This window comes from Dicentrarchus labrax, unplaced genomic scaffold (assembly GCF_905237075.1).
Source record: "Dicentrarchus labrax unplaced genomic scaffold, dlabrax2021, whole genome shotgun sequence".
NCBI classification, from domain to species: Eukaryota; Metazoa; Chordata; class Actinopteri; family Moronidae; genus Dicentrarchus; species Dicentrarchus labrax.
In genome coordinates, this window is record NW_026136720.1 from 6,905,503 (window position 1) to 6,931,689 (window position 26,187).

Below are 26,187 nucleotides of genomic sequence, written 5' to 3' on the forward strand. Positions count from 1 at the left end.
CGCAAACGCGAGACTAGTACGTCACATTATCCTCCGGAAACAGTGGGCGGAGTTATTTCTGTAGAAATGAAACTGAATCGATCAATCACTAATCGTTTGCTTGGAAGTTGTAACTTAAATATTTGAAACATTATAAAAAATAAAAAAAAAACATAATTTCATACTTTCTTTTGTAGTAGCTCTTATTTTATATTTCTATTACATCTTCTCTTGTATGTATTTTATTATTTATCAATCTTTTTGTGTTGTGTTGTTTCTTGAGTAACTAGCAAACTGCCCCAGTGTGGGGTAAATTAAGTCTTATCCTTTCCCCCTCTTTTTGGGGTAAAATTAAATAATAATAGAGAGAATACACACACACACATACACACAAACGAGGATAATATAAACTGTAAAATGTAAAAAAAATACAAAATACTACACTCAAGAGACAAAAAACAAATACAAATAAATAAAAAAATTAATTAAATAAAAAAAAATATTTCTATAAAGAAAACTCTACAAACAACCATTTTTTGGCTGAATTTAGCATTTTGCTTCAGTTTTAGGGTCTTGCATGCTGACTCACTGTCATGTCTTACTGGGACAGCTGAACACAACTGAGGCCTTCGTGTTATTAGTTACCCTTGTGGCTTCTCCTACGATGACAAATCAAACATTTCTGCTGTGAAAAAGCTTATTGCTGCCTGCAGAATTCATTCTATAAATAACGGTGGGTGTTCTTTAATTTAAAACCATTGCAGCAAAGCATCTTTATTAGTCCAGTAGTACAAAATGGAAATAACATTGATTCTAAGTTTCAGTAATAAACACAGTGGCACAACCATACATGACATAGACTTCACATAGATCATCCTCTATAGGCAGACACAAGACATCACAGTGAATTCTTCAGCTAAATCGCAGCTCGTTTTCAAGTCCATAGATTTTAGCCTTCAGCGCCATCAGCTCACCCTGAACCTTCTTCGTCCTGGCGTTGGTCTGACGTACCTCATGCAGAATGGCCATGTCCTGGTTAGGCCCAATATTCAGAGTAGCCTGAAGCAGTGGATACATATACATCAGGTTAAACTGTTTAAATGTACTGAACTATGATATCAGCAGTATGCAAGGCGACAACTGTGAAATTATTTTACGTCATTGTTTTCTTTCAATAAGGTTAAAAATCTTTTGTTTATGATCAAAACTGTTTAAAATAATTCTCAGGACACGATTTTACCTTCAGGAGTTGTTTTTCTACATCTTTAAATTTCTGTCTGAGGTGCTTCAGGTCCGTCTTGAAGCCCTCCACCTCCATGGCTCTCCTCTTCTCCAGCGCCTCGTAACGCTGAGTCATCATCTGAAGACGCTTGGCCATTTTATCCGACCGGTCCTGCACGCATTTAGATTGGAAGAGTCGAAAATATCAGTTACAAGACGCTTGGGGATCACCGTAGAATATGTAACAATCAACCAGAGGTGTGTATGAAAACTTTACAGATATGACCTTCAGTCCAACCAAGGTACCTTAAATATTTCCCTGCCCACATCGCCTTCCTCTCGGATTTGGGCCAGTTCTGTCTCCAGAGTAATACACTGCTCCCTGTACATCTCAGCCAGACGGTGGGATTGCTTCAGTTCCTCCTGCATTGCCTGATGAAATATATTCATTTAAATAAGGTAAATTATAAAAGTAAAAAGACCGTTGACACTCTTATATTAAAAGAAAAAAGGTTATCAATATTTACATTATTTCAAACAACAGATACTTTAGCAGAAATATTAATTCAAATTAAAATATATAGATATTCTAATTTAATAATGATCAAATAATTAAACGAAATCAATTTTACCTTTAACTCCTCCTTGCGAGTCTGTTGTGACTCTGGCTGAGGCCGCGGGAGAAGCAGGGCTGTGCTGCTGCTGGGCTGCCATGCTTGGCCCAGCTCGGCACCGGTAGACCCAGTCTTCCTCAGACGGTTGTGACAGGAGTCCAGCTCCCTCAGCAGCCGGTCCTTCTCCACCATCCAGCTCTTTTCATGAGCCCGTGACTCAAACTTTAGCTGTAAGAAATCCCTGGTGCTCTCATGCAGCAGGTTCTGGGTTCGCTGGAGCCTGAGGTATAACATTATAATATATAAAGATAGATCTATCTTTTACAAGTGAGCAAAATGAAAGGGGTGTTTAAAAAGCATGTCTCAGCTGTAGGTCATACAGAAGCAGTGAACAAATGAAAATGGAGACCCACTTGTCAGTCAGAGCTGTGATTCGTTCCTCATCTCTGTGCTGCTGTGCCTTTGCCTCCTCTGTTTTAATCCGTCGATCCTCCAGGAGAGACTCGACCTGCTCTTTTGCCAGACGGGTTTGTTCCTCCAGCTGAGCCTGCAGAGCCTCCACCTGGAAACATGAACCAGAAAAGAAAACTTTCAGTCCTTCATTATATGTTCCAGTATTAAAAATGAATATGGTGGTAATGGGAGAGAAGTGCACATAAATTCCATTTCCTGCATTCAGAAAGTGGACGCCTAGACCTACCTGTAGTAACAATGTCTGGTTATCACTCTTGTATTGTTCCAGGCTCTCTCCATTTACCCCATCTGCTGATTTTGTTCTCCTGCTACTCTCTGCTTAAAAAACAGACATGAAATCAAAAATGGCACACACAATGGCAGACAACATTTAAATATTATTACAGTTAGAAAAGGCTTTTGCAAAAATAAAAAAGTCAAACCTTTTCTGGTCGCAGCAGGTCTTAACTTTGTTGGCCTGAGATTGAGATTTTCCTGATTTTCCAATCTGGACTCGGCGCTCCTCTGTGTGATAGTGACCTGAAATATAATATATAACATATACATGCAAACCTTTATGTTAAACTCTTTTGTGGAGACACCTTAAGCAGCAATTAGAACTGTAAGTCATGTGTATCTGACATGTCAAAATGTTCGTTGTGAGAAAAGTCTACGATGAAATAAACGTGTGTACCTTGTGCGGAGGTTCCCGGTGCATATATGTGATCTCTCCTGCATCGGGACCCACCAGGGCAAGAAGGTGCTGGATCTTCTTCCTGTCCTCCAACTCTCTGTACAACAGTGAATAGTTGGTTAAATTATTTTATGTACAAAAGTGCTTGGAAGAGTAATGCCAATAAAATACTAAAAGAGGAGATATTGAATGCCCTGTACAATCACACAGGTATTTTCCTTTACTCAGACTGATTAGACCTCTGGCATCATCAATCAAGAACAGTCTGTACATGCACACACAGTCTTGTGGACAGGTCTTATCAGGTATGGTATGGTTTCACCATCAACTGTGCACCCACCTGATCTTTAATCGGTCATTTTCTGCATAAAGTCGCAGAGATTGTTCTCTCTCTTGGAAAAGGTAGACCTGCATGTCACTCAGAGCGTTTTGCAGCTCCGCAATCTCTCCGTCACGCTGTCGCACCTCCCACTGTAGCTTATGCTAGGAGGATATCCGCGACAGAAAGAAGACAAGTTTAAACAAATATACTCTTGCATACTGGAAAAGTCCCACACGGCTTCTAGCTGTGTCTCACCTGGTCATCGCTGAGGCCTTTGTATTTCTCCAGCATCTGCAGCAGCTCCTCATGTTCTCCGTCAAACTGGGCGATCTTCTGTCTGTAGAACTCCAGTAGCTCCCTGGAGGGGCGCAAGTACGCCAGCCGCTCATGGATGGGGGGAAGTGGGGAGTCAGGTTCTCGACCGGGGGTACGGATGTTGGTTCTGTAGTTAAAAAAAAAGACTTTAAAGGGCAAAATGGAGGGCGACACTTCTGCCTACCTATTACACACACATTTCACATTTGAGTAATAAACCCTGTGGTATCTTTCAACATGATAACATATTATGTATATGTACAGCACACGCCTGCAGAAAACCTTAATAACAGCAAGAAATTTAAAAGACAGATTAGCCAAGTGCTTAGGGTGTAAGACCAAATCCATGTAGGATAAGACTTGATAAGACCGTAACAGTGGGGGACCAGACTGACATTCAGGGAGATTAAAGTTTAAAGCTTTACATCCTGATAACAATGTACACTCTCAGTGCTACAGCAACATGTATCGTGCAGAGAGACCAAAAAAAGATATCTGTCCTCCTGCGTGTTGACTGTATGATCTTACCGGTGCGGTGTTGCATCTTTTGTTGGAGATCCCATCCCGGCACAAAACACTGAAAACAAAAGTGGAGAAAAATGTTATAAGAGAGGCAAGCTTGAAAATTGAGTAAGGGGGGTCAGAAGTAGTCGACTATTCACAGGATATACATGTTAATACAGAATACTGAAAAGTGCAATACAATTTAAATGTTTATATTGTTTACTTTATAGTTGTTGTTTTAGGGAATTGTCTATTTAATCTTAGTAAAAATGTAAACAAATCAATGATGTGTAGTCTTCCATGTAACAGTAAGTTACAGGGAAAAACTATTTTATTTATTTCTACACTTTTTACTCAACTATATGATATAAAATCGGTGAATAAACGAATATAATATAATCATTTAAACAACTTTTAGGCTGGGGTGTTAGGAGCTGTGTTATAAGGTCTGTACTGGAGAGTTAGGGGTATAAAATATAAATGTTTAATTAATTATCCACAGTATACGGGACGTTTAAAAGACCACAGCTCACTATTCTTGGAAGTATTCACATTTTTAATGATTAATACTAAAAGACAACAAGTGTCAGTCGGACAGACTGTAATTGTAAAATTAAGAGTTAAGTCCTTTCCCGTAGCAAAGCAAACATTTGTCCTTTTTTCATTATAAATAACTTTACTGTGAATCTTAAAATAGCGAAAATAAAAGCTCAACAACAAAGTTTAATAAGTAATCTTTGTTCTCTGGCATTTTTAGCTGATATTTAAATACATTTTTATGTTAAACTTACAGATCTTCGGCGTTGCTCGGTTGTTCGTTGCTATCCAGCTTTTAAACCCCGGATGTTTACGCGCCTCGTCGTCTTCTTCGTGGGGAGCGAAGTTAACGTTGTTCCGCCGACTAGCGGCCGGATGTGACGCTGTAATATTTAATTTAAATATAATTTGTAATGTCAGAAATGTGGCGGTTCGGGTGAAAGCAGAGCTGTTAGGATTGTTTTGGATTAAAGTTGTTTTGTTTTTGTTTTTACAAAGTAAAAGTCAACCTTGATAATGAAGTCGAGGAGGTCACTATCCCTTCAAAATAAAAGCCTACATTTAAAACACAAAATACAAAAAAAAAAATGACTTAAGGTTAACAGATAGGCTATGTTTTTTTTTTTTTTTGGGGGGGTAATTTTTCGACTTTAAGATTATCAAAACCACCTTTATCCTTTTCTCCTAATTGTCTTATTGTGACAGTCTTAACCGGATGCTTTAATGCAACACTACGACCAGCTTGACGCACTGACCCGGTCGCGTCCTGTCAAACTTTACCGACACCGGGATCTCACCTCCGTCTGTTTGCCACTGTCTCTCAGCGATGGAGCGGAAAGTAGCTCGAGAATTTAGGCACAAGGTAAGATACAAACATTTCCCTCTTCGGATATTGATTGAAAAGCTTTTTAAATAATAATAATTAAAAAAAAAAAGCTCTTTATCTACCTGGTTGTCACCTCCCTGGCTCAGGTGTCTCAGTCAGTGGGATGTTACGCAGACATAGGCCTGACCGACAGCCTCAGGAAAACAGAAACAACACTTACATTTATTCAAGGATTATATTTTAGAATCAACAAAGGAAAAATAGTATATACAAGTATATAAACATCAATTAAATGTTTATAATTTAGAGAGTGTAATGTACCTTCAGAGTTAAAATGTAGTTTATCATTAAGTTCATAGGATCAGTTAGACTAAACTATTAAAGTTGTTAATAGATTAATAGGTTTTCATTGAGTTATTGCCTTTCTTGGATTATCTAGGGTGAAATAAATGTAATAGTTCCCACAACTGTTCTGTTAGATGATACTTACAGGCACACATCTTGTGAGTTATAAGCATAGTTTTCCCTTAAATTCTTAAAAAAGTAAGCAGCCACAGTGTGTTTTAAATATTATTTTATATTGGAGGACATCCTTTATGTTTTGGTCCCACGGCTGGAACCTTTTTCTCTGCCTCAGGTTAAAAACATAATGAATCTACCAGGATAAAATAAACATTAGTTAATTAGATAGTATGTGGTTCCATAAATTAATTACAAATTATGCCTTGTTTTTTGGTTGGCGTTGGCATATTATCCGCCTGAAAAGGTAACTGTGAGTAAAAGATAACAAAGGAAAGGGGAACATGATACGTTCAGGGCGTTTTCAGGTCCAGAGCATGCAGGGATCACCACACAGCCATCTGTGCTGCACTCAGGCGGGCAGGGTCCCATATTACGGTCTCTTCACAAAGGGCATCTCGGTTTTTTATGATAATGTAGACCGTGTCAGAGATGAGCAGCTGAGCGGAAGAGATGGGACAATTTACTGGGGTTTAATTAGAGGATGAGGGCCAAAGGCTGCACAATCAAGCTTTGTGTCTTTTTGGGACAGTCGCTCTGTGTGAAGTTCCAGTGTGCTTTTGTAGAAGATTTGCACTATTATCTGTTTTTGTCAGTTTAAAAGTTCTTTGTATGTACTGCCTTTAATGTACATTGTAATAGGAAAAAGTTATTCTGTGAAAACATTCATTTAAACTAGACGGTGCACTCTTTAAAACAGGTATCTGCCAGCCCAGCGCCTCCTATCTCATTAGTTTATGGTGCCAAAGTCTGCTGTTAGTTCAGGCTGCAGGAGTGGCTGACTGTGTCCCACTGCCCTGAGCGAGATACATTTATGACACTCATAAAACGCCATGTCACACACACCCACACAGCAGGGTCCACATAAAGTAGCCCTACATTTATTATTACCATAATGAGTCTTAGGCGATCCGCCTAGGATTTAATCGCTACATAAAATGACACAGGAGTCTCTGAATGTGCGTGTGTGTGCGTGCGTGCGCGCGTGTGTGTGTGTGTGTGTGTGTGTGTGTGTGTGTGAATGTTGGGTGTGAATGTTCACCTCTGTTTGTGTCGTGAGATGTAAGACGACACTCCTGACCTTCCTAGTGCAGCCTCTTCTCAGCTCTACTGCCTTTACCCCCCCCCACCAGTGGATTGATGGTTAGGGAAGGGCAGTCCTGTGGCAGGCTGCTTTAGCCCAAGGAGTCTCATCATCTCCAAAGCTTACATTTAACTATTGTTCTGATTTAAAGAAAAAAGAAGAGGTTGAGTTTGAAGCTTAGCAGCTTAGTTTAGGACAGCTTTAGTCGGGGGAGAAACTACTGAAATGTGTTACATCAGTGATTGGCCGAAGCGTTTCCTCAAAACCATTCTGCTGCATCTGAGCTGCCATCAGGTTTGTATGACTCCTGCACACACTCGTAAAGACACACTCAAATGGCTCGGCCCCCCCTGTGGTGTTGACAGGACCACAGGAGAGAGGTACAGCGTGTGTCGTCTCCTCTGGTCCCGCAGTCAGAAAGACGGATGGCACCAGATGTTTTGTCCTTTTCTTGCAGGTGGAGTTGCTGATTGAAAATGAAGCTGAGAAGGATTACCTGTATGATGTCCTCCGCATGTATCACCAGTGAGTACCATCTGCCCCTGCTTAGTGTGGTTACAGTGTGTGTGTGTGTGTGTGTCTGTGAGCGAGCTGCATTTTCTGTTTTGTTCTGCTCTTTCGTGCACAAATCTGTATAGTTGGACAAAATGTTGATGTTTATTGAATAGATTATATCCTCATTGGCCTCAAACGTTGCTGTAATTCCTTCCTGTTCTGTGTTAGCTGCTTGTGTAAAGAGGCCCAAATGCTTTTTTTAACTCCTCACCCCGACTTTTAAACGTCTTCATGTTTAGTTTTTATAAAAGCTCTTAATCTTGTCACACTCATTTCTGATGCACACAGACCTCCAGTTTAAACTCCATCAGGGTTTCTGATAACAGCCTGGTCTCAGAGGGCTGGGGAGGAGGAGGTGGACTGGCGAGGGGGGGGGGGGCTACAGGTCTAGGTTTCAATTAATCTTTGTACAGAGGCAGAGCTCTTTGGCCTTACTGGTTAAGCCTCTGATCAGTTTCCACTGTGCTCCGACAAGCCTGGCCAGTTATCCACAAAAGCTCTTTTTATGTTCATCCTCCAAATAGGGCTGAAATGGCACCTATTAATAATTCAAAGAGGAGGCCAGGTGGACAGATTTTATATTGTAGCTTTTACTTCGCTCCTTTAATTGCTGTTCTAGTCGACCCTTTGTCTTCCTTTTGAATTGTGAAAGAAAGATGGTTGAATTATTTTTTCCATTTAGATATTTATGACTAATTCAGTATCTCTAAAGCTGGTCATTCAATATTATTCAGTCTGCTATGTTCCTGCTAAAATTCCTCCAGAATTTTTGGTCTCTATTTGTCCTTTTAAAAGTAGAATTCATTTACAGAATAACTTTTTTAATAGGGATGAGTGAGCACACCATTATCTGTATCTGTATTTGTTCAACCAACTAAATTATCTGAACTTAAATTAAACTAAATTATCTAACGGGGCTCAAACCGGATGTAGGTGGTTCTTAAACTTAAATGGGTGGGGTTAACCTGACATTTTTAATTTAAGCTGGAAATTGATATGGCTTGATAAGAAGTTTCTAGATTTTTTTATAAATTGGTTGAGCTTCAGAGCAATGTTTTGGATTACAAGAGTAAGAGAACTACTTACTGAACAATTTTCTTTTTATAAACATCCTATGCTCATAAAAAGTACATTATCTGTACCAGGCACTCGTCAGAAATACTTTATTGATCCCCAGGGGGAAATTTGTTTGTATGTTAACATGTTAATACTTATATTACAATATCTAACACAATATACAGAATAGAAATGTATGTATAGGTATAATAGAAGTAAAGTAAAAGCCTATATACAAAGTAAATGTAAACATATTCCACAGTATATGCTGACAGAAATTAAATAGTATTGAATTTAAGATTGTGGCTTGCAGAAGTTATTGATAATTACAAGGAATGATTGAATAATTACAAGAATAACATAATAATCAAGTGTATTGCACCTTAATCAACCTATTGCACATTATCAGCACCAGTTTAATGACTAATAACTCAGAGTTTTGACACTCTGAGGGCGGAGTTGTACAGTGTGATGGCAGAAATATTAATCCCAAAAGGAGAAATATCATATCTTTCCAGAATGTAGAAGTAATGTATATATAAAAAGCGCACAAATATGAAACTTAAAAATTTACTTATTGCCCCTCTCCTCTCTCAGGTCGATGGATTTACCAGTGCTGGTGGGAGACCTGAAGCTAGTCATCAATGAACCAAAGCGCCTGCCTCTGTTTGATGCCATCCGACCTTTGATCCCACTCAAACACCAGGTGGAGTACGACCTGCTCACCCCGAAGAGGTCTCGGTGAGTACAGCATAGACTCATGTCCTGGTACTGGTGTGTATCACGTAATAATAACATAATAAAAACAACTTACAAAGAAGATTTCATTATATCATCCAAACCATCCCTCTTGACCCTCTGACTGGCTCGTACATCCTGCTGTGTGTCTTCCTCTCTTTCCTGAATGTGCAGGAAGCTGAAAGAGGTGCGTTTGGATCGGACTCATCGTGATGGACTGGGTCTGAGTGTCCGAGGAGGGCTGGAGTTTGACTGTGGTCTCTACATATCACAGATTGTCAAAGATGGTCAGGCTGGGAATGTTGGCCTTCAGGTATGTATATTTGTGTTAATCATCTCTTTTATGTTAATACATATTTGTTTTGTTACCAAAGAGCTATATGTAGAATCATTATTAAAGCCTAATGCAAGCCTATAGGGATGGACTTGGTTTCAACGTGCTTCTATTAATATCCGCAATATTTACTTACTTGCTGAGAAGACTTGATTGAAGGTCTGGGTTTCAGTTGCAGAATCTGAGTGAATGGGTGAAGTCTAAGTGACTGCACTGTGCATTAAGCTTGTTACAAAAATAATTAATAATTCAATGCATGCTTCAAAATCGGCGTATGTGGATCCAAAAGAACCAAAATCAATTTATCTGTTCAGAAACTAAATTGCAAACAACTTGCCTTGCTTACGAGCGGTTTTCTTAACCTTGTAGTAGTTGTAGTTTTCTAATAGACAAACAAAAATGGCTAATATATTCATTATAGTAGTATTAGTAGTAATTGTATAACTAGTTTTAATAAAGGATGCCAATATTTGTGCTGTCAGTTACAAACTGTTAGTTTAGTGTATTTTCTATATAACATTTAACTCAACCAGTGTATCCATTAATATGAAGGATCAGAAGGGAAATAAGGGACCCATTGTTGTGTTTGTAGTCAGTCAAATTCGAATGGTTTTCTGTGTCCACGTGTCTCAGTGTTGTCAGTCATAATACCAGAATCCACTAGGTGGGGTAAAGCACCGGGGTTTTAAAACTCCCACAGAGTTTGTGTGTCTGTCACTGATGGCGCAGTTTCTCCCAGATGGACAACAAATAAAAGAAGTTAATGTTAAGATTAATGCTTTAATACAGATGAGACAGAATAGCTGTGGTCATTGTTTATAATCACAGACTTGTGATACTTTATGTAACTACATCCAAGCTGAGGGTACTCTCCTGTCTAATATCTGGACCCAGATAAACACAGTCTATATAAAACATGGCAGCTGTACTACTGGTACTGATTGAAATGTTAATTTTACTAAATTATTTCTAAGGAATATTCTCATATGTGTGTAAAATGTAATTCACTGTCATTATTCATATAGTGACAACCTTTTGCAGTTACATAAAAACTATTTAAAAACAAAAGGTGAAATGCTACAGTATGTATTGTCGCAATGTGTGCCAGCACTTTGCATAATGTAACATAATATATTTACTCAATCAATTTAAAATATGTACAGTACAAGGCATTTATTTATTTGTGTATTTAACAGAGACCATATTGGTAAACCTACAGATAAATTATGCAACAGATAATGTGTGTAGGGTGTCTAGCTGAAGCTAGTGTGCAGCTCACGTCCCTGGTTAGTCTTTTAAATCTCATTATAAAAACAACAGGACATAAAAACGGACTGTGTACGTGTATATGCATGTGTCTGTGTGTGATATATTGAACGTGACTGTGTAAACATTGACATATAGGTGTGATTTAAGCAGATATTTGACAAGTGAATCCAACAATCCAGTCAGCAGTTGTTCATGTCGACTGTTTAATTGGAAGTGACTGTAACTAAGAGCATTAGCTACAAAAATGGCTGAAACATCAAAATGTAAATAGATCGCACAGTTTAATAGATCATATTGTGGTTGGTATATTCAAAGGACAGGGATGTAAATTGTTGGAATAGCAATAACATTGTGCGTTTTGGCTTGATGTATTGAAAGTGAAGGCGTCATCCATAATCACATCCTGGGTTGATTTATAGGTCGGTGATGAGATTGTGCGCATCAATGGATACTCAATCTCCTCCTGCATCCACGAGGAGGTCATCAGTCTCATCAAGACGAAGAAGATTGTGTCACTCAAAGTCAGGCGTACGTCAAACCCAAACTCATTTTACAACAACAGTAGCATGATTCATGTGTGTGAAACTGAATTTAATTGTATTTTTTTCCCCATCTGTGCAGATGTGGGGATGATCCCAGTGAAAAGGTAAAATAATTAACATGCTGCTGTTTGACTGGTGGAATGGGGACTGATGTGCAGAGGTCACTGTGTTCTTATTTGCTTTTACTCATTGCTCCAGCTCATCTGATGAACCCCTAAAGTGGCAGTTTGTCGACCAGTATGTGTCTGAGTCAGGGGTAAGAGGCAGATATACTTTTTTCTTCATGGCGTTTTCCAGTTTTAAAAGTTTTATCACATCAGTGGACAGCGTATGGACTTCATTCTTTATTCTTTCTGCTACACCTCAGGAGAAAAAAAACAGCATTGCAGGCTTGGCATCGATTGGAGGAAAAGAAATCAAGGAGAAGAAGGTCTTCCTCAGCCTCGTGGGTACCAAGGGTATGGGCATCAGCATCTCCAGTGGTCCAACCCAGAAACCTGGCATCTACATCAGTAACGTCAAGCCAGGCTCTCTTTCTGCAGAAGTTGGACTTGAGGTGATTGCTCAAAAATGACCAGAAACACCTCTAAAAAAACTCTTAGACTCACATACCTGGCTGCTGTGAACTGTGAACATCTATGTCTTATCCCAAAATGTAGATTGGAGACCAGATTGTGGAGGTGAACGGGGTGGATTTCACCAACGCGGACCATAAGGAGGTGAATTTTGCACATTTAAATGATTTGTCCACTTGCAATAATGGCAGCTGAAGTCCAATGTTTATTAAGTAGCGACTTTTAATATGATGTACTATAGATATACAGTTTTGTACCCTTTTTTCCAAAGCCCCCACAGCACCATGAGGGCAGTCTGTTTAGACTGAGCTTGTGATGCCAGTTGAGGCTAAAACCCTGTATCACTGGCAGTGTTTGATCTACACTTAACGCCTTTTGCCAGCCAAAATGGCTTTGCAATCGAAAAAATCCCTCATGGATTGTTGGTTATTTGCCAAAGTGGCTGATGGAGATAACAAAGCCTGCAGTATTTACCAGGAGTTGGTAATAATTTCACACCCTCATAAATACACATAACACAGGCCATGGAGCGCTGTTAATGTGTTACCTTGACTTTTATTCATTAAATATTACTGAACTTACTGAAATATAAAAAAATACTTTAAAATGAATGGCATTACTTAAAATGTTCTGTTGTTATATTTCCAGGCTGTGAGAGCCTTGAAGAGCAGCAGGAGTCTGACTATTACCGTTCTGACAGGAGCTGTAAGTACAATAACTGTTATGTTAATAAAATAATAATTTATAACGTTCTCTTTTGCTGCTCAACTCATAACTTTAGTTTTTTTTTCTCATTTCTCAACTCTTGTAAGTATTGTTGAATTCCCTCGAAGACACAACACAAAACACCCCTGAGTTCAAGATATATGATTCCATCTGCATATGAAACACTCAACCCTTTAAACTTTAATTAATATTCCTTGATAAAAACCATCTGTTAGGGATGTGGGAACACAAACTTCTGCCTTCTCCCCTTTGCATTCCTGCACCACACAGACTAATGTGCCATATTGGTTTGGAGACATCACATTACCTAGCCTGTTCCTCAGCGCCGCTGCCTGCAGGAGCAACATTAATCATCAGTCAAGTCACTCGGCAGGTTGTTTGCCTCTGGACTTAGTGACGACGACTGCGTAACTGAGACAAGCTGTCCCCTTATATCTACTCTTTTCCTTAGTGCTTGTCTTATAAATGCACTTGTGTTTATGTGTGCACGTGTTCGTTTGGACACATGCTCTCGAGTACATCCACCATTATAGGTTATTGAAACTCAAGGCTGTAGTCAAAAATGAGTAATGTTTATATATGACAAATTGATCGGTAATATCAAAACAAAACCAGTAAACTCTTAATTAATATTTATCAGGCACCTTGGCCTCCCATATAGACATAAAGTTATTTTTCTTTCAACAACGTGGAACCCTGCAACTACTATCTTGCAAAATATTCAGGAATATATACAGTACAGTGACTCTAGTATGTGTTCTATATGCTTTTGCACCTGAGAACATATAATAGTTATAAACTAATTGTAGATATTGCTCACAAACTATAGATTAGCGATCCTTTGGCTGTGATGGTTTCAAAGATGTTGCGTGACAAAAACAGACACCATCTCTCCCTGGTCCAGGAGACTGGTTTGGGCTTGCCTTCTGGTCTCCAGAGCCAAAAGTTTCAGGACCCCGGCTGTACACGATGTCTTTCCCTGATTATTGCCTCTTGCTGTTGTCACTCTCTCAGGGCAGAGAGCTGTTTATGACAGACGAGGAGCGGATGGCAGTGGAGGCCCGCAGGGAGCTGGACAGGCAGGAGCTGATGCAGCAGAAGAGGGTGGCACTGGAGACCAACAAGATCATTAAAGAGCAGCAGGAGAAGGAGAGGCAGTGAGTGAAGAGCACACAACTTTCATCTTCTTAAAATGAACCCAGTTTTCCTTTTTCACAGTTGTCTTGATGACAGATGTTTTAGTATCTGTGTAATGATTTATTGAAGTATCTAATCTTGTAACTGAAGAATTTGGTCTAATTCACTCCAGAAAGATATTGTGACACAACACTGAAATCATACTACGTACTGTGTATATTTTTAGGTTTTCTTACACCCCCCCCGTGAAGCTTAGGCGACCCCTAGCTGCCAAATTGCTCGTTGGGAACCACCAAGGCAATTGAGACTTTATGGGGTGAGCAGCCAAATTATGCTGATGTTCTACCAGGAAATCCTAGAGAGCATAAGAAAATAAGCCAAGATATGGAATTACAGAATGGTTTGGCAACCTAGCAGTGCAGCTGAAAAGCAGGCCTGCCAGCACACAAAAAATAGCCATGAGGATGATAGGGAAGAATATGAGCCCATACAGAGCCTGTACAACCAAGCAGTCATGAAACAAGCAATAAAAATCATTGTGGACGCTTAACATTCCCTTTTTCTCTGAATACAAACTTCTGCCATCAGGAAGAAGACTCTTGTGTGCCAAAGTGCAAATCAAACCAACTGAAGCTATCGTTCGTCTATGGCTGACTCTGAAATTGAGAAAACTAGCTAGGAAATAGACTGTTTTCATAGCAGCCATTTTGACATGAAACAATATGATAAACACAGGTGTTAGCAATGATACTAATTAAAGTCCTGTACCATTCATTTCAAATCGAGTCAGTGTGCTGCTATTATGCATGTTGGCACATTGGAAAGGCTCTGCGACACTGAATGGATTATGGACCTTAATTAGTATAATTGGTCTCATGTCAAACTGGCCGCTCTGAAAAGGGTCTGTTGGCTGACATTTTCGATACACAAATGATACCCAGTGTGTGCCCAGTAGGCTTTTTTTAATCTGCTTTCAGCTGGAAGGTTCTGTCTTCCTGATTATTCTGAGAGTGTCACTGTCTTTGCAGATCTGTTGGACACAGCTAATTTTCTCTCAAAAACATGCACAACCAACATCTGGGTCCCATAACCAGCTTGGAGAATACCAACATGTGGTTAATCTGAGACTGAAAATCATAACCCAATAGCAAAGGTGTTGACTGACAGATGATGTTGGAGGAGATTTTAAAATGTCAGTCAGTGCCAAATTATGTATTTGCAATACCGTTTTCTATTTTGCCTTTGTCAGTCAAACCTCTCCTGTCACCCTGAATTCAAATACCTCAAATGCATGCAGGGTATTTTATAACCACAACACGACACAAGTTTGAGCAAAGATAATTTCCCTGTCAACTACGAATATGCTTCAAAAACATACATCTGCAGATATCAAGTAAAAAGGAAGTAAACAGGAGCTGCAGATATTCTCCATCTAACTGAGGACCATCACGTATATTGCTCTGTAGTTACATCATTATATAGATTTATGTTCACTTCACTAAATCATTTGCACAGTGCTTTGATGCCAGCAATATCTGTGGATGAATAACGGGACTGCATATCATGTGCTGCAGGAATTGCACCCTGAATAGCACCCATAAACTAGATTGAAGTAATATGTTCTGTATTTATAGCCCTGTAATATAGCATGTTGCATATACTGAGTGTTATTTTGTATATTTATAATTTAACAGGAGACAGATGGAGATCTCTCAGAAAACTGCAGAGGAAGAGGAGCGCTATAAGAAAGAGATGGAGAAGTATACACTAATTTTGTTTTTTAAATGTCTATAAATTCCACATTGTCTTAGCATGTATAAAATATCCTACATCTCTGACTTGTCTTGTCGCTCACTGTAGGATTGAGGCTGTGGAGAGTAAGCACAACAGAGAGTGGGAGGAGGATTGGGGAGCCCAAGACAGGCCCAAGAGTCCTAAGAGCCCCCGCACTCCAAAGAGTCGATCACCTGCCCCACCTGAGAAGAAAAACTCCTCCACTGCAAAGGCCAAGAGTTCCCGTAAGGACATGTGAAAGAATTATCCTGAACTGCATGAATCCTCTATTTATCTCTGAACCTATATTTATTTTTCTTTTAAAACCATATAGTTGAGAGTTTGACTTTCCCTTCTTTATGCACGCCCTCTGTCTCTGTTTCTCTGTCACTTCTGTGTGCCGTGCTGTGCTGTTGTTATGGCCTCTCCTCTAAGCTGATGAAGCCAGCTCCTTGTCAGTGGAAGACGAGGAGGAAGAGCAGGATAGACAAGTGAGTCTGCAGCCTCAGCTGCCATTGCCACAGCTGTTGTAGGAGGGTGTTTATGGAAACCAGTGTACACTCAGACGAGTGCTAGATTTCCTTTGACAACCAAAATTGAAACATTGGAGAAAATGTTTTTTTTATTGCTAAATGCTGTCAAAAAAATGACTCTGCCAACCAACTTCAGCTACTTTAAGATTTTTGCATCAGTTAAAATGCAGTTTGCATCATTTGGTTTTCAAGAAGAGTTTGCTGAAATGGGAACTGGCAAAATGTATTTCTGTCATTTCTCTTTTTGATTGCTGTGTAGTGACTCTGCTTTTAAAAATGAATAGACTGTTTGGAGTTTGCTGAAACTTTGGGTTTAATTTAACTTGCTCGTGAGATTGACCTGTGTTCATCTCCATCCGTAGCATTTGGCTGGTTTTATCGATATGAGGGAAAACTGCCGTCAATTCGCAAGGTACTGTCAGCTGCCTGTGTTCAGTGTGGTGTAAGAGTGGCTACAAAGGAAAGACTGGGACAACTCCTTTCTGGTTTCAACCAGTTCTAATGTCTAATATGGTTGTTACATATTTAATATCAGAGCTGTGTTCTAAAATGATTTACAAAATTAAGGTTGTTTGCTGAATGTTATCGGTTATAAACAGCGTGCTGTGACTATCTAGTTATGCATGTCCTGCTGTGTGGTTTGGAGTGGCACATTTGTCGGTCCCCTGCTTTTTATTTTGACTAACTGGTGACACCTCAGAAAGGAGAAAAGAAGAAAAAAAAGAAGAAAGTGTCCAACACAGACACCCTGCAGGAGCAGAGAAAGAACAAGAAGGAGATGGAGTTTGAGCTGAAACTCGCCAAAGAGAAAGAAGAGATGTATGAACGAGAGAAGCAACTGAAGATCAATCGGCTGGTTCAGGAGGTACGAAAAGAGGAGTGTACCAGTGTGGAGTGGATTTGTGGATTATAGCATTTGACATATATGTTGTACTTGTTAAAGGCTGTGCATGTAAACGTGTGTGTATAGAGCTAATTCCTATTGTCCGATGCTGCGCGGGCGTGGCTCCGTACCAGGTTTCTGAGACGGAGAGAGAAGACCTTGAGGAGTCGGAGAAAGTGCAACACTGGGTGGAGCGTCTTTGTCAGACTCGGTTGGAGCAGATCTCCTGTGTGGAGAACGACTCCCCAGAGGTACAGATTGAGACCTCCTCTGTCTGCACTCAGAGCTCCTCGACAATGTTTTGTCATAGCATAGCGTTGATGATAGTATTCAACAACTCCGTCTCCATCTAGTTGGCGACTGTAAAAAAAACCCCAGCATATTACTGGGTGAAATGACACGAGGAAGGACAGTTCAGTAGTGCAGAAAGCCTTTCTTTCCAGCCATTTGAATTCAGCAAAAGAGGTAGGGTGGGGTTTACACCACTTTAGCTGCCATTTTGTTGCTTATTTCACATTGAATGATAAGTTACATGATTTTTATGAGGTGAGGCAATAGTGTGTTTAGATGGAAATTAGATTTTCACCTGCTCATACCACTAAAATAACTTATTTTCCAGCAAATTAAATTAGTCTAAACATACAAGAGAGACACCAGAGTGACACAAACCTAAATGTTCGAGTATAAATAGTTAAATAACACAAAAAACATTTTGGCCACAGAGCATAAAAGAAGAAGAAAAAAGAGACATTAGTCTGCAGGTATTTTTTCATCTTCTTGTGCATCATTGTTACCCAGCGCCTGCAAAGAATTTATCGCTGTGTTCTTGCCTCCTGATGATTACCTGAATTGTTAAATATATCAAAAGCAGAACTGACACATGAGATGAAACAAGTCATTTTTCATGTCGTTGTGACTTAAAGCTCTCCCCGCCGCGCTCTCCTGCCACCGAGCCCAAGGTGAAGCGTTTCGCCGGCGGCCTCCACCTGGCCACCACTGACCTGGACGACATAAACCTGGATGACGTGGATCAGAGCCTGCGGGGCCCTATGAAGAGACTGGCCCCCACTCAGGCCAGCACTAGCCAACCTCCCCCTCCCTTGCCCCTCCCTCCACCCTCATCCAAGCTGAACCCTACAATACCCAACTACTCCCCTCCGTCCCCTCGAGCATCCCCACAGCGGCGGCCTCCTTCTCCACCCAGCACTAGAAAACCTCCCTCTGCCCTGTCTACCGTGACCACCAAGGGGCAGCGGCCTCACCCAAAGCCTCACCCTCATCCTCCACAACCCCAACCCCCTCGCTCACCTTCCTCCCACTATCCTCCCCCGCCACAATCATCACGGCCTCCGTCCTCCCCTCAGCCTGCGCCCCGGCCTCCTCCTCCGCCACCCCCACCTCCACCGCCACCACCGCCTCCCCCTCCACCCCCCACCCCCACAACACTCGGAGGAACGAGTAGGAACTCTCAGCGGCTACCGCCAGCATCATCACCATCGCCTCCAACATCCTCCCAGTCCTCCAGAGCACAGGAGCGAGTGGGAGGCAGGCGGCTATCTCCCAAGAGGAGGACTTTACTCGTCTAACGCCAGTGAAATGTCCTACCCCTCTAGTCCAAAGGTTAGAGATTCTCATGTGAGGGTGACTATGTGTTTGAGTGGCTTTTCCTTTTTGTGTTTTTAACTGATGGATGGCGAGGATCTTTTTTTCCATCTGTGGAAAAAAAGTTGCATCAGCAGTTCAAATAAATATGTATAAAACTCACAGAATGAATGCATTTCCAAGGCCGCAGTCGGCAGGTGTATGCATATTCTGCTTTATTAACTGGAATGTTTTATGCATGACGATACACAATATTAGCATGCAGTCATTTACATTTTCTTCTTGCTGAGGGAAATGCAATTAGAAATGCTTGTAGAAGTGTGGATTGTTATACATAGAGGAGCATTGCGTGGTGTGTAGTGGTGATGGAAAGCATGTTATAGCTCATAAGAGGAGCTGATTTTTGTTTCTTAAATGCGTGTGCTCGCCTTTGCCTGAACATTTGCATTTCATCTAGTTATGCATTGATGCGAGTGACTCCGGGTGTGCTTTTTCTGCAGTGCTCTGTTTGTGCTAGAGGGCTGAGAGATTCATTTTTATTTTACTGTGGTTCAGGTAATGAGAAATACCTCCCATGCCAGTCGAATTTCCAGTTCGAGCTCTCCTTTGGTGAGTCTGAGTCTGTAAAAAATCTGATGTCAGCTGTTGCAACCACTACCCTCCTTTTAAGTCAGACTTATAAGCTTTATAAAGTGTGTACAGTGATTTTGTAGTAAAATACCTCCTGTTTAAATACAAACTTATACTCAGCTGTTGCATGGAAACATGGTCTTTCCTCAATAGCAACTAGCTCCTAGTCCCCCTAACCAGAGGCGTCAGATGGCTCCTGTCATGTCTAAACCTGTCATGCTGCCCCAGTCCCAGACCCACCGACCAGACCCACACAGATCTGCAGTCCGTTCTGATGGCCTGGTATGACACACACCACACTGCAATCATCTCCTGCCTGTACAAAACTTTAATTCATTTCAAGAGGGTCATAAAGCATTCAGACATCTGACACAGTGTGCCATCATCTGGGGGAAGAATTAATCTCTGACTCTTTTTTTTCTAGTCCTGGGGAGTCTTCCAGACTCTCCAGCTGTTTCACAGAAAGCCAGTCTGTGGTTATTAGTTCACACAGGGGAGCCATTTCTCTCTCCTGTCATATAGCTCTAATGAAACTGGACAGATTGTTTATTTTTCACACTTTTTCAGAAACCCTCTAACTCACATTGATGCAGTCAGAAACTCACAGTATTCTACATTGCTGCAGCACACAGCTGTACTATTGGTGTTTGAAATATTGTGTTTCATAAATTGAATTGGAAATATTGACATGAAAGAAAATTGCTGCTGAATGGTTTTGTTTTGTTTTGTTTTGTATCACATTTTATGCCCTTATCCCAAAGGCTTGTGGTATACATACACTGTATTGTTTACAAAGGATTTCTATTGGTCAAGGCCAGCCTGGAGAAATGGGAGTAGGAATAGGTTAAAGAATATGGATGAAGCTGATAATGTTCTATATTCTATTATTATAATACAAATCTCTAGAAAGCAGTGTCTGTGTAGCCAACGCCTGACTAACCTTATTCCTCTATTGAACCTCCACTGTTGTCCAAAAACAAATAACACATCACTCAGATCAGTGTTGCACTGACTGACCCTGTAGTTTATTTTGAGTCAATCCCACATACATCATCCGCAATAAGTATAAATTAAGCCACAACAGAAAGTAGTCCCAAACAAATACACTATGTCTGAGTAAAAGCTAGTGTCCAGCTGTTTTAGGTACATTTTAGCCTTTTTTAATAATTAGACTAGTTATTAGTGAGCTGTTTTTTTTTTTTTTTACGTCTGCAGTAGGAAGTATTTGGCTAGGGACCGACTGCGACAGACAGCGAAGTGTAGTCTCAAAGTATTAAAACACAGAGTGATACGTTGTTGGTTTTGGTTTTGAATATTTCCAGTCTCATCTTTTAACCAGTAGTGATCTTAGTTTGGTTAATTGGACCAAAAACTCTTCACATTTTTATGATGTTGATGTTATTTAACACTTTTTATTTATTGATAGAAAGAATCCTCTTTGCTTATACTGACAGTTGGATGTGCTCATCACACTGAGCACTCATCCTTCAGTAGTTCAACTTTTCACCTTGCTACATGTGATGTAGAAGTGTACTCCAGGGTGTGTCAGTGCAATCAGTAAAAGTTGATACCTGGTCTTGTTTTTCAGCCTCCGGAAATGCTGAAACGGATGGTGCCTTTCAACTCGTCTTTTAAATCAAACAACAAACGACAAGTAATCAATACCTGATCACTAGCTGTCTTAATTTACTGTTGAGTGCTTTTTTCCCCTGTTCTTTCTGCACTTTTTGTCTCCATACTCACTCAATCAGGTTTCCTCATGTTTGACTGGAGCCTCAGCGATGCCTCTTCCTTTATTGATTTCATTATCTCTTCTCTGTGTTGGCTGCATCACTGCCTTTAGGTCCAGTTGTGTCGCTAATGCATGACTGCGCTTCTATTGATTTGCAGCACACTATAGTACTGTAAACACATAGTGTGGGAATGCATGTGCTGTGGTCTGGTTTTGATCATCACTGGCAATAGATGGAGATGGTTTCTATGTCGAGGACTGTCCTGGAAAGGCTCAACCAAGATTGGAAGTGATTGTAATCTGTCTCTCTACATGGGTTGGTGCAGGTTGCGTTACTAACATAAAGGAAGCTGGTTGTCACGTACCCTCACTTTGCTCAGAGACAAAACATCAGTCTTATATAATTCAATGTATGTTAATATTGGTTATGTTGTTTTCAACTGCCGGCTCAGCCCTGACAAATAAATGCATATATTACAAACAAGTTCATTTTTTATGTCCAATGTTGAGTGTCTGCACAACAACAGGAAATGAACAGTTAGATTAATGTGTGTTTATTCTGCAGGGAGAAAAATGACTCTCAGGGTCCTTGTAGCTGGATGAATGTGGTCTCTTTCTATTTCCTTCCCTTGAAATGAAATAGCTGTCGTCGTTGGTTGGAATGATTAGGAATAATTTTTTATTTGTGAATTGAATTAAAGTGAGAGGCTTTAAAAGCCGCTGCCAGTGTCTCCATGGTTTCCATTTATTCAGGGTGGTATTCAGACATTAGCAAAGAACTGGTTGTCAAAGGAAATCTGACCTGCACTCCATGCAGTGACTTGTTGTCACATGTGAGGTTTCTTAGAGATTCCTTTGTGTCTTTGTGCCCTGTTTGTTACTGCCTAATGACATTATTGATCCGTTTTAATGAACTGCATGTTGATTCTCTTTCAGGGATTTCAGAAATACGAGGAAGAATTTGATCCCTACTCCATGGTATTGTATGCCTTGTTAGCACTACAACAATGCAGTAAACAAGGTTTTAGTGCTTACTAACTAGAAATGTTAACATTGTGTGTCTGCTGCTACATAAGAATCAATTAACCACAATGTTGCTAAAAGGTTACAAAATGTGTTGACATTAGTCCCACAGCATCAATTGTTGCCTTAAAACTAGAATCACTGCAACAATTAAGACAATCTAACAGTTGAAATGTTACACAATGATATTACACAATAACTGCATTAACTACTAAATGAGCTTACTTCCGGTTGCAAGCTAGTGGGTCAAATATAGTGAATTAAGCTTAATTATTCAACTTTAACTGCTTAAAATAAAAATGTTTTTTTTTAAATAAGGGAGATTTCCAGTTTGTTTCTCTGAAGAACATTAAAAATGTCTTAGAGCAGAGCAGCAGTCCTCTTCTTATAAGGGATGACATATTATGTTTTTTATATTTTTGGTGAGCAAGACCATACACATATTCAGAGAATAGGAAGCCATTCTTTATGTGTGTTGTTTCACTACTTACTATGCAACTGCAGTGTTGTTTTGTGCTCTTCTTTCTTACAACCCTTCGTTTGTTAATAGTTCTCCTCGGACCAGATAGACGGGCGAGATGTGAGACTGCTCAGAATCAAAAAGGTACCGACTGCGCCTTCCGTCTTCACTTCAGATAACTCAGTTAAATGATGAGAGGAATCTCATCAGGCTTATCACTGTTGAAGTAAGATATTCTAAAACATGACCGATGGTGTTGATGTTTGGATTTATTCCACTTCAGGTTGGACAGCTTGATGTTGTTCTGGAGGGAGGTGCCGACTCCCCATTGGGGAAGTTGGTGGTGTCTTCTGTGTATGAAGGTGGTGCTGCAGATAAGCACGGTCAGTTCATGTTTTATTTTCAAATTTCAACTTAATGACAAGTTAACTTATTTCTTCAAGTTGCTTCCAAGGGAAAAAAAATTTAATATTAGAAACACCACTCAATATCCGCATGCTGAAGTGTCCTTGGACAAGATACTAAACAACAAATTGGTCCAGACGCTGTGCCAATGTTACATGTACTGCTTTGGACTTGAGTTAATGTAGAGATTCATGTTTATCTCTGCAGCTGGTTCTCTGTGTGGCAGTGTTGTGAATAAATATGTTTGTCAGTTAACTTTCTCGGATGTGTCTGTCTGTAGGTGGCATCGTACCTGGGGATGAACTTATGGCTGTGAATGGGAAGATCCTGATCGATGCCACATTGACTGAAGGACAAAATGCTCTGGCTCGAGCCTGGAATAGTGGAGGGGTAGGGTTCAGATTAGAGTGATGCTATACTTAGTTTTTCAAAGGATAGATGTTATTTACCATGGCGACAAGGCTGTTTTATTGATTATAGCTGAACCCCATCAGCCCAGTGCGTGTTGTTGTCACATTTTTACTGGTAGATTCAGTCAGGCTGCTGGATTATTTTTTTTGTTTATTGATTCTATGAAGTGAAAAATAAATGTTTGTTTTTACCTTTAGGACTGGATCGATGTTGTCATCACTGTTTCCCCTCCGAAAGAATATGAAGATGAAGTGTAAGCATTCCTGATGATTTATGTTCTCGTCCAAATTAAATTTTCACATATACTGTTATTCACTGAAACATTTTTGTGAGCATTTAGGCCATAATCTAAACAAACTGGGCCTGCACTGTAGTATACAGGATGTGACAGTGTGGCTTGTGTGTCTGTGTGTGTGTGTGCACGTGTACGCAGCCCAAAGTCAGCATCACTCAGTCCCACTTTGAACAGAAAGGTGTTTGAAGGCAGTGCAACACTGTACAGACACGGCTACCTGCTTCGGCACTAGCCCTCCCTCTCCTCCCACCTCACCCTCGTCCTGGTAATCGACTTTAGCCTTCCTCCTCTTCACTGCACGTCTCACGGGGGAGGTTTGGTGTGGCATTTGTTTTTGTTTCTGCCCATTTTCTATTTTTTTTCTTGAGCACATGTGACAGTCTCCCTGTCAATCAGAAGCAAACAAGCAGAGTATTCTTGGTATTTCTTTGCCCTCACCTTTGTCAAACTATCAGATTTATGTCTTACTGTTGCAGCTTAGCTATTTCCACAAAAAGCTAGCGTGACAGTGAATGTATACAGCACACACTGCACAGCTTTCCTTTTGTCTATTTGAGAAATGCCTCAAGGCAGTGTTTCTTTATTGCTGAAGCATGTGCTCTACAACAATACAGGCATGCTATTTGAGTGAAGACATTTAAAACTAATGCGATCAGTGACCCATACCACCATATATCTGCCAAATCACGACGAAGGGAGCCGTATATAAACACATACCCACATGTGTGACCTCAGTGGTATTGTCCTGTGTCTTCAGGTCATGGCCGCTCATTCAAGCAGCCGAGGACTCCTGCCAGCCTTCAGCAGTTGTTCTGATTGATGTTGTTCCGCGGGACTGTTACATGTTCTGACATACATAGACACTAAGTGACACTGCGTGGTACTGTAGCAAGGATTTCTCCTCTGCTTCAGTAAAAATAATATGTTCCCAGAGTTTGATCAAAGTTATTTTTTAACATTGACACGATAAAGTGTTTTGCAGCTTTAATTCCTCAGTCCAAAAAAGTTGTTTTTAAGAAAAGTTTAAGATTAAGCCCTGATTATCTAAATATCATTTGCATGTGTGTTTGTCTGTTGTGTTTAATGTGCAGTGACCGGAGCAAGCATAAAAGGCTTTCCTCACACATAAAGTGGACTTAAAGTTTGAAAAGTAGATCTGCTCTTATCTTACATATTATTAATTAATTCTAATTTTTTCTCGTGCAGGACGTTCTTCTAATCTCATCAACAGCCTGCCAAGGAAACCAAGAAGCTTTTCATTGCTGATGATTCTTTCGGGATTCACCGTCTTCTTGATCACAATAAAATAACTCTCTTTCCTCTTCATCATCGCATTCACCTGTTAACAAACAAGCTGAAGATGTTTTTCTGTTTTTACTTATCATTACCCTAGGCCAGTGGTCCCCCCCTAGGGCTCGCCAAAGCTTCAAGGGGGGGTCGCGAGGCCTTCTTGATTTTAAGGGGTGTAAGAAAACTCAGTTAGCCTGTATCTCAGCATTTGGTTCAATTCTGTGAAGAAATGTAAATGTAAAGAAAAATTGTCTAATAGCGCAATGGCCAAGCGACAAGGGCAAGAGAACACTGAATCTGTCAAGAGACAAGCCTATTAAGTATGTATGATTGTTTAAAGAAGATACAAATAAAAAAATACATAATGCAGATAAACAAGAGAATTGTATAAAAAGTTCCCTAAAAATGAAATAATCTGCTCAGAATTTAGCCAAATCACTCATTTTACACAAACTTCCTGCAGAGTTCAGTAGTTGGCTTAATTGTATTGTTTTGAATATAATATGAAATATCCATAAAATGTGTCAGACAGTGAGGGGTCCTCACTTTACGAAATGATAGAAAAAGTTTGAGAACCACTGCCCTATGCTCTTTAAAAATGAAGCCTTGTGTCATGCATCAAGACATTAACACCATGCGGTCAATAGGCATTCTCACTGTCTCGGTCTGTTGAGGGATGATCCTGTCAATATTTAGTTGTCTCCTGTAATCTTCCTCACCTTTGTCAAGCCTGGACATGGTTGACCTCAGTTAGACGTGCATGACTACGCTGATCTTTCCCTTCAGACTTGTGTCTCATCAGTCAGTAAAACAATGAAAGGCTAGTTAAAACAGGCAAACTGTAATCAATAGAAGCTCTCTAATCTTACCTGCCTTTTACAAAGCCCAATAAAGGACGGCTCACCATCACAGAAGTGAGTGTCTGTTGTGCATACAGATTTTCTGCTTTCTCTTTTTCGCTTGTTTCAACATTATACAAGTCAAACAGCCAACATTATCAGCATTTTCAGGAAAAAACATACAAGATTAAGTGTAAATTTCTGTGATTTTATTTAAGAATAAAGCACTAATCAGCACTATCAAAAGCCAGAGTTCTGTGATAATGTGGTCCATGCTATAGAGAAATACAGAAAAGAGGAGCAGAAAGTGA

General features: G+C 40.1%; 2 protein-coding genes across 6 annotated transcripts; one reads left to right on the forward strand and one right to left on the reverse strand.

The window, feature by feature from the left end:
* Nucleotides 1-719: 719 nt before the first annotated feature.
* Nucleotides 720-4,988, reverse strand: ccdc77 (coiled-coil domain containing 77). 2 transcript variants are annotated; one of them, XM_051380751.1, is made up of 12 exons: nt 4,894-4,988; nt 4,127-4,175; nt 3,539-3,725; nt 3,302-3,444; nt 2,962-3,058; nt 2,711-2,807; nt 2,515-2,606; nt 2,228-2,376; nt 1,833-2,094; nt 1,507-1,632; nt 1,220-1,372; nt 720-1,038 (listed from the first exon to the last, which is right to left on the reverse strand). In XM_051380751.1, exons 2-12 carry the CDS (start codon nt 4,159-4,161, stop codon nt 892-894), a joined length of 1,488 nt encoding a protein of 495 aa, XP_051236711.1. In that variant the 5' UTR covers nt 4,162-4,175; nt 4,894-4,988; the 3' UTR covers nt 720-891. The 2 variants fall into 2 exon arrangements, with proteins under 2 accessions (XP_051236711.1, XP_051236712.1); XM_051380752.1 differs by having other exon boundaries at nt 2,515-2,603; nt 4,894-4,979.
* A 391-nt stretch (nt 4,989-5,379) lies between these two features.
* ush1c (Usher syndrome 1C) lies at nt 5,380-25,975 on the forward strand. 4 transcript variants are annotated; one of them, XM_051380748.1, is made up of 20 exons: nt 5,380-5,501; nt 7,526-7,593; nt 9,277-9,420; nt 9,592-9,730; nt 11,440-11,548; nt 11,642-11,666; nt 11,761-11,818; nt 11,930-12,118; nt 12,222-12,281; nt 12,786-12,842; nt 13,878-14,020; nt 15,695-15,760; nt 15,861-16,018; nt 16,209-16,264; nt 22,090-22,131; nt 22,727-22,780; nt 22,920-23,019; nt 23,322-23,431; nt 23,650-23,705; nt 24,954-25,975. In XM_051380748.1, exons 1-20 carry the CDS (start codon nt 5,466-5,468, stop codon nt 24,964-24,966), a joined length of 1,683 nt encoding a protein of 560 aa, XP_051236708.1. In that variant the 5' UTR covers nt 5,380-5,465; the 3' UTR covers nt 24,967-25,975. The 4 variants fall into 4 exon arrangements, 3 of the variants coding, with proteins under 3 accessions (XP_051236708.1, XP_051236709.1, XP_051236710.1); XR_007881088.1 differs by lacking the exons at nt 22,090-22,131; nt 22,727-22,780; nt 22,920-23,019; ... (1 more) ...; nt 23,650-23,705; nt 24,954-25,975 and adding exons at nt 16,669-16,718; nt 17,007-17,171; nt 17,324-17,429; XM_051380749.1 differs by lacking the exons at nt 22,090-22,131; nt 22,727-22,780; nt 22,920-23,019; ... (1 more) ...; nt 23,650-23,705; nt 24,954-25,975 and adding exons at nt 16,669-16,718; nt 17,007-17,235.
* Nucleotides 25,976-26,187: the final 212 nt, after the last annotated feature.

Coding starts and splice junctions, on each gene's coding strand:
- ccdc77 (XM_051380751.1), bottom strand. CDS start 4,161: ATGGGATCTCCAACAAAAGATGCAACACCGCACCG. Junction 2,808..2,961: donor ACCGGGAACCTCCGCACAAG/GTACACACGTTT, acceptor ATTATATTTCAG/GTCACTATCACACAGAGGAG. Junction 2,377..2,514: donor ACCAGACATTGTTACTACAG/GTAGGTCTAGGC, acceptor TCATGTTTCCAG/GTGGAGGCTCTGCAGGCTCA.
- ush1c (XM_051380748.1), top strand. CDS start 5,466: ATGGAGCGGAAAGTAGCTCGAGAATTTAGGCACAAG. Junction 7,594..9,276: donor GTCCTCCGCATGTATCACCA/GTGAGTACCATC, acceptor CTCCTCTCTCAG/GTCGATGGATTTACCAGTGC. Junction 22,781..22,919: donor GACTGCTCAGAATCAAAAAG/GTACCGACTGCG, acceptor ATTCCACTTCAG/GTTGGACAGCTTGATGTTGT.